Source organism: Lacerta agilis, chromosome 3 (assembly GCF_009819535.1).
Source record: "Lacerta agilis isolate rLacAgi1 chromosome 3, rLacAgi1.pri, whole genome shotgun sequence".
Classification (NCBI taxonomy): Eukaryota; Metazoa; Chordata; class Lepidosauria; order Squamata; family Lacertidae; genus Lacerta; species Lacerta agilis.
Genome location: NC_046314.1, coordinates 22,715,113 through 22,723,247, shown reverse-complemented (window position 1 = coordinate 22,723,247; position 8,135 = coordinate 22,715,113). Strand labels below are relative to the sequence as shown.

General features: G+C 42.0%; 1 protein-coding gene across 2 annotated transcripts in view; it reads right to left on the bottom strand.

The window, feature by feature from the left end:
• Positions 1 to 2,217: 2,217 nt before the first annotated feature.
• Positions 2,218 to 8,135, bottom strand: part of ERICH1 (glutamate rich 1) — a 58,482-nt gene continuing 52,564 nt past the window's right edge. For both annotated transcript variants that reach the window (XM_033143006.1, XM_033143007.1), the window contains 2 exons: positions 7,477 to 7,671; positions 2,218 to 2,376 (listed from right to left, as the gene is read on the bottom strand). In XM_033143006.1, the coding sequence (XP_032998897.1) occupies positions 2,303 to 2,376; positions 7,477 to 7,671 (269 nt within the window). In that variant the 3' untranslated portion in view covers positions 2,218 to 2,302. The remainder of the gene's footprint in view (positions 2,377 to 7,476; positions 7,672 to 8,135) is intronic.

Sequence of the window (8,135 nt, the reverse complement as noted above, 5' to 3'; positions counted from 1 at the left end):
CTTGGAACATATGCAGCTCACGGGGATAAGATGGATTGAAGCTAAACATTTTACCCCCGCCCCGAAAACCCTATGAGTCCTTCTTCATGTACCTCCTCTGTGAGAGGTCTAGAGGGCGGCAACATGAGAACGGGCCTTTTCTGTGGTGCCTCTCTTTTTGAGGAACACTCTCCCCAGGGAGGTTTGCCTGGCACCTTCATTACATATTGTTAGGTGCCAAACTAAAACATTTCTCTATAACCAGGCCTGTGACTAACATTCTATGGTGTTCAAACCACCAACCTTCTGGTCAACAGCAAGATGCACTGAGCCACTGGGGCTTGCTCTCTCAAAACAAAACAGCACATATCCCCATCTTCTCAGGGGCATCTTACCTTCAGATCTCTGCCTGATGTATTGGAACTACACACAATCTCCCTTTATGCATATTGTGATCATGGAATTGTTTGCAAATGCAACCGGCAAACTCTGGCTCATTGGTGAGATAGTGGAATATAGATTTAGCGCACGGGTGCCCCTTTTTCTACTCACTGCCCACCTGATTAATTTTAACACTTTTTCGAAGTTTGATGGGCGGAAATGAAATATTCTCTTTGCCTGACTTTCTGTGAAGGTAACGATGCCTGCAAAAGACAACTGCAGTGCACTGAGTGACAGTGCAGGAAATGGATTTTCTTTCACAGCCCCATGATGCAGTTAGGACACCCAAACAGTCATGCTTACACCATAAGCCAATTTCTTCTTCCAGTTGCAGTTCTGACTTGTGGCCATAAAACTGTGTTTAGGCTATACCACTTCAGTTTCCAACTTGGGGGCTCATAAGAGTTTTAATGCCTCTGTATATGTGCCTTTCTGACACTAGAGGTGGTAGTGTCTAGAGTTTCCTCCCTAACATATAAACCTCAGAATAAGGCTTGAGTTATGCATGAAACTTTTCCCGCATAGAAGCTACTGTCTTATTCAACAACTGGTGCAATGTTAGATGGATATGAGGAACAGGAAACAGAGATGCCACAGTTTTTGTTTTCGTTTCAGCTTTTTCATATAGTACAAATGAGGCCCCACAACAAAAAGTTACGGAGCATTCCTGAAGTGCACAATCTGAACCTGTGGCTGGAAAAGGGAGCTCCTGTTCCAGTTTGGATCCTCCTTCATGTGCAATAATTGATTTTTGTTTGTTTGCTTCTGAACACTAAAAAAACTGCAATCAGGGCTTTCATAAAACTCTCTCAGTCACAGCCCCTCCCAACCTGCAATATTGGGACAATGAACATTGGTATCAGCTTTGGAAGTGGTATTAGCAGGGCTATTTTTTTTTATATGTTCCACACTAAATAAGGACAAAGTTAGAAATAACAGAATGCCCCTCTTTGTTGCTGTTTTTTCAAAAACAGCAACTAATAAGTGCAATTAATATTATTATTAATAATAGTAATAATAATAATAATAATAAATCATGAACTCACAGCACTGTAACTTTGGAAAAATGATTATGTTTACTCTGTTACGGCTTTTCTGTCTCCCCTACTCTGATACAGCTAAAAAATACTGCTTGTAACTTGTTTCACAAAAGATGGGCATGCTTTAATACCTCGGCTCTTTCACAGAGCAATTGATCAACACAGCAGCTGACATTTGTTCAAGGAGCATGAGGGTAAGGGCAGAACACTGGACTTCTCTCTCCTTCCCATAGCTTGCAAAGGCTAAGTATCCTAGTCAGCATCTTGCTGGCCTATAATGTGACAGCTCCAAGTTTCCTGGTAGAAAGGCGAATGAATTGACTGAAGTGTTGTGAGATGCATTGAAGCCTATATTGTCCAAATATATGAAAGTGATGGATCTGCTTGAGGAGCGACATACAAGACATAAAACCTCTCTTTTTCATCTTTATTTTATATAAAAAATTTTTTGATTCTGACATTCTATAAACAACATCATATAAAAACAATGATAGCACTGTACATTTTCACTTGGCTTTGGCCACCAAGTTATTCTGGTAGTTATGAAGCAGCTAGTGAAAGAGTCTTCCCTGCACAAACCAATTCAGTTGCAATAAAATCTCAAGAAGGACCTACAATAAGGGGGAAACTGGTGCTTATATATTCACAAACTGGAATATATAAAATAAAAGAAGTTTGCAATATTATATATTAACTTGGGGCTAGAGACAATAGTTAAAAAAAACCCAACAGCATATTTGTGAAGTTGCAATCTTCTTTGCTGTTTCTGAATACTCTCAGATACAGTTCAGAGTCTTATGTATTACATTTTAACCCTGTACAGATGGATGTGCACATTTAGCTTATTTCCTGTTCTTTCCAGGAAGGATATCTGTAATCCAGTAGAGAAACAGAGAAGAGATTGCCTTGGCATGATCTGCAAAGGAGAAAGCAAATTCTTCATGAAATGTCAATAAGATAGTGTTCAGTAAACAAATTCCGAATGATAAAAAAAATCCCAAGTACACATCTGTTTCCATTTTGGAGAAATATGAAAGGAAAGGGGGAAACACCTATGCCTGGGAGCTACAAACATGCAAAAACTTCAAGATTTCAAACTCCTAAAATACACAGTTGCAGCTGTGACATGAGTTGCTTCGAGCAGGGATAACTCCAGACTTGAATGGTTAAGTATAATTACTTTATATAAGGCAAATAGGAACTTAATGAAATGAGCAGCTTTGGATAATACATTTATTACAATTTTAGGGTTGTATCCAACAAAATAGTTCCGATATCACGAGGATCTCCATTTGTACAACATAACTTCCCTTCCCTTTCATCTTCCTGTGTGCCTCCAACACCCTCCCCAGACCTGCTCTGGAGAGCTGGGGATTTCTCTTTCATGAGCTTCCCCATTCCATATGCCCTGCTCAATCCAAGCTTGTGGCCAGGTCCTCAGCACTCCTTAAACTTACACCTGGAAATCTCTGTCTCTTAACAACAGTCTTTCCTGTTCTATTTTCACTAGATCTGTGAACTTGGCCTTCCAAAAACCTCTTAACAAAGTACCTCCCAAACCCAAGTCTCTTGAGTTAAGGAATAAAGAGGAGAGGCTTTCTTGTGGATCAGGAATTGATTAAGTTATAGGAAGCAAAGAGCAGGAATTTATGGACAGTTCTCCCAATGGATGGATGTAGGGAGTGAAGTCCTCTAAGGATTGGTGCAGGGACCTGTGCTTTTTAACTTGTTCATAATCTAGAGTTCGGGTTGAGGAGTGAGGTGCCAAGTTTGCTGATGGTGCTAAATTGTTCAGGGTCATCAAAGCCAAACAAAAGGTTTGCAAAGAGGACCCTCCAAACTGAGTGAATGGGTTATAAAATGGCAAATTCAATTCAATGTAAACAAGTGTAAAGTGACGCATGGTGTGGCAAAAGTTCTCAATTTCACACGTGGATGGAGAAAAGTTTTTTTCTCCTTTTCCCCTAACATTAGAACTCATGGTCATCCAACAAAAATGAATGTTGGAAGATTCAGGACAGGTAAAACAAAGTACTTCCTCACACAGCTGTAGCTAAACTATGGAATTCATTTCCGCAGGTGACTGTGATGGCCACCTACCTGGATGGCTTTCAAAACTGGACAAATTCATGAAAGTAAAGCCTATCAGCGGCTACTAGCTATGCTCTTGAACACCAGTTGCTGCCTAACGCAGGATGGATGAGTGCTGTTGAGCTCAGGTCTTGCTTGAGGGCTTCTCATAGCCTTCTGGTTGCCACTGTGAGAATAAGATGGTGAACTTAGATGGACCACTGGCCCTTCTTATATTCTTACAGCATTTGCTCATCTTGAACAAATAGTTAACAAGAGTATTGTTAACATTGTGGCTAGGCATTTTCCACAGTGCTAACGACTGCGGTATAATTATTTTTAAGCTGCCTCCCCTTTGATTTCTTTATCTTTGCGCACTGCTTTATTTTCTTGATTGCAGTGCACGCGAGGAATCCAGATTGCGCATCACAGGCGGAAGGTAAGAACACTGCATGCTGACCGAGAGAAATAATAGGTACATGGAGGGGAAAGAATTAGAGGACAGTTCTGCAGTTGTTGCTCTTTAAAAAAAGATCTTGACAGAAGACATTTTTAGCTCTTTGGTGGGTGATAATTTCCTAGGCAACAAGAGAGAAAGCTATTTTTTACTTGATGTTTGCCAACAAAAACCAAAATGTTAACAGGCAGACTTTAGAGAAGAGGGCATCCTAAGATGGCGGTGGCTGAGGGAGTCCATAGACTAGAAAAAGGAATGTCTTTACAACAAAACTAAACAAAACCCTCTGTGCTCTTGGGACTATGGGTATCCAGTGTTTTGAAGTGTTTTGAAGTTCAATTACTTCAAAAATCTCCAAACTTCATCCAAAAGTAGTTTCCATAATTGCCAGGTGAACTGGATGGGAATTCAGTTCATTTTTGGGGTAGAACCTTGAACAATTTCTAGTGCATCTTCAAATTCATTTGATTACATGGGTTGTTGTTGGTTTTTTTTTTTTTTAATCTTTAGACTCTTTGGGCCTTTAAGCTTTGAGACCACAATTGTTGGGAAAAATAAATAAAACACTGTGTGTATGTGTTAAAGTTTTCTTATTCTGAAGTATATTTTATACTTCATCACAGCAGCTTGTGAAGTTCTGAATGCTTAAAAAAATGGCTGAGAATCATTGGACGCACCTGCGTTGAGGAATGAACTGCGCAGGAACTAAAGGTATGAATTTTGTAAAGGTATGAACGTGGAATGGTTATAGTTCCTTTTTTGACAAGTTAAAATAAACTTTCAAAAGCTCTGTAGATATCCAATTCCAAGAGTTCCTGTTGCTCCTCAGTATATGTGATTCTACTGCTCTTCTGCTTAGCTCCCTACAAAGTCGCATGAGATATTCTGTTCTCCACAGCATTTCCCAGATGTTCTGAAATACGTGAAGTAGCTGCCAGAAGGGACTCCTTTCCAGTTGGCCCATAACCCCTGAGTCCAGGCTAGTCTGCTTCGGTTTATTAGAATATGAATGGAAGCAGCTGTTTGAAATATTGTTTTACTCCACAACAAGAAGAAAACCCTCGACAATGAAAGCAAGGAAAATCCGATTTCCTTTTTGAAAAGGGATCGTTTCCCAAGGGAATATATTTGTGATGGAAGATTTCGCTTTATTCAGCTTTTGTATTAATGCAGTGCCACAGCCGCCCCCACCCCCCTGCTACTAGGCCTTTAACGTGGTCTGAAATGAAGCGGTAGCTGTTACACTTTCGAGCCTTTATATTTATGACGATTCCAAAAGGCGACTCAAGTTCTCTTTGACATCAGCTCTAGTGAAATATTGAACCTTCATACCTCTGGCCAGCACGTTTGTTATTGGCCTATCATAGGGACATAGGAGTCAGACCACAGGTCCACCGAGTTCAGTATTATCTGCACCAGGGTGGTCCAACTTTTCATACCAAGTGGGCCGCAAGAGTAGCTTCAACAGGGAACCTGCAGGCCACACACTGCCTTATTGCATGAGGGGGGAGTGAGGCCAAAATTTGATGCCCCTCCAACCCTCATGCTGCCTTCCCAAAGTCAGCTAAGCAAGGTGCGAGGCTGTGGCAGGGTCCTAGAGCCCCCCCACCTCATTCCTAAAGCTGAGCAAGAGCTACCTAGGCTTTGGGAAGGAGAGAGGAGGACTCTAGGACCTTGTCAGAGCCCTCATGCCTCATTCCCAAAGCCCAGAGCCTCGCTTAGCCAGCTTTGGGAAGGCAGTGTGAGGGCTGGGGGGGGCATCAAATGTTGCCAAGGGCTGCCAAAAATGGTCTCAAAGGCTATGTGCTGGACCACCTTGATCTACAGTGTCTCCAGGATTTGAGGCAGGGGGTGTCTCTCAGATATACAGTGGTACCTCGGGTTACAGACGCTTCAGGTTACAGACTCTGCTAACCCAGAAATAGTACCTCGGGTTAAGAACTTTGCTTCAGGATGAGAACAGAAATTGTGTGGCGGCAGCATAGCAGCAGCGGGGAGGCCGCATTAGCTAAAGTGGTACCTCAGGTTAAGAACAGTTTCATGTTAAGAACGGACCTCCAGAACAAATTAAGTTCTTAACCCGAGGTACCACTGTACCTGGAGATGGCAGGGACTGAACCTGAGACCTACGGAATGCAAGACAGATGCTTTACCACAGCAATCAATCAATCAATCAATCAATCAAATCAAATCAAATCAAATCAAATCAAATGTTGTTGTTTTTTTACTTGTCCCAGATTCCCCTTCTTGTCAATTCCTCCCTGCTGCAAGGCACTAATTCCCTCACAGAGCTAGAGTTCTTACTTACGGTGGTTAAACAGTGACTTCCTCTTCCCAGGAAACTCTGGAAGTGTAGTTTGATGAAGGAAATAGCACGTCTCCTAACAACTCTCAAAACCCTCAACAAACTATTGTCTCCAGGTGTCTTTGGGGGAAGCCATGGTTATTGAAAGTGGCATAATGATGCTTTAAAATGTATATTACAGGCAGGGCCGTAGTCTAAAAACAGGTCTGCCATGTTAATGCTGAAGGCTGTTAATTCAATGTGAACAAACCCAAGTCAGTTTCGGAGCGCAGGGCACCATATGCAGTACTTTGGATCCTGACCAAAGTTTTTTCATGCTTCTCTTTTACTAGAGACTTCCTAAATGGTATTTAAAAATCTGGAATTCAGGGGCCAAGGAATCTTATTTTCTCATTCTATCTGCTTCTCTCCCTCACACGTACTGCACACACGCCAGTGAACCATTTTCAGAGTGAGGTAAAGTGAGCTGTGATGAGAATTCAAAATGGATGCTTCAAGCCACTGTAAGGAGTGAGGAGTGTTTATGCCACAGTCGGATTTATGGAGAACAGTGTACCTTATGAGAACTAAAAAGAACGGGGGTTGTGAACCACGCCTTGCAGCTATTCCCTTCTGTTTTCTTAATTGAAAATAAAATGCACAGATCGCTATCTCGTAAGTCCTAGTCTTCCCCTCCACCAAAAGGTAACTAACTTGCATGAAGCTAGAAGACAGCAAATGTACAACTAGAAAAGAAAATTATTTGGCAGAGTAAAATGTTTTGCTGCAAAACTTCCACATCACGAGCGAAAGGCTCAGGCTACAACCCTATACTACCTCGGAGCAAGTCCCACTAAACTCAATAGGCCTCACCTCTGAGTAGTAGTAGAAGAAGAAGAGTTTGGATTTGATATCCCGCTTTTCACTTTTCCTTCCTCCCCCACAACAAACACTCTGTGAGGTGAGTGGGGCTGAGAGACTTCAAAGAAGTGTGACTAGCCCAAGGTCACCCAGCAGCTGCATGTGGAGGAGTGGAGACACGAACCCGGTTCCCCAGATTACGAGTCTACCACTCTTAACCACTACACCACACTGGCTTACATTTGCACAGCCAATGATATTTACTGGTAGTTTTCTAATTGGAACTGCATGCTAGTTTTCAAGGAAAGGAACAATAACAGCACGTTTGTATGCACTGAACTTACCGGGAGGCATCACTGACTTAGTGTGGAACTCTTCCACGGCCCCCTTGAGTTTCTCTACATCCTGCAGAAGTACAGGAGATGTCATCTCACGCAAAAGAGTGACGTCTGACGAAGGCATGCTGCGAGATTCAAGACTCTGCAAAATCTCCTTTACGCTTTCTGAATTCACAGCTGACTCTGCACATTTAGATCGGTCTGGGGGGTTGGGATGGGGAAAAAGCAGAACGAGAGAGAGAAGTTCATTTACAGAGTTTCCTCTTTATTTATATAGTTATTGATTAACTACCCTTACTTTTCAACATCACTTGATTATTTTGATTTGCAACTCTTAAAACAGATGCATGTCACATCCACACCAGGCACTTAAAAGGGCACTTAACAAAAATTGCCCTCCCCCCCCCCCAAGAATCCTGGGAATTGTAGTTTACCCCTCAGCGTTATAATTTGCAGCAGCCTTAACAAAGTTTCAAGGATTCTTTGGATGAAGACAAGTGCCTTAAATATTTGTTCAATGTGCAAGTGACCACTGTGACAAGCCATTTACCGCTTGTTAAAATAAACGAGATAGTAGCTATGCTAATGATGGCAATAGGGCAGGCTGAAAATTTCTGGTGGCATTGTATACCGAAGCAAAACCAGAGGAGAGACTGACCATGACT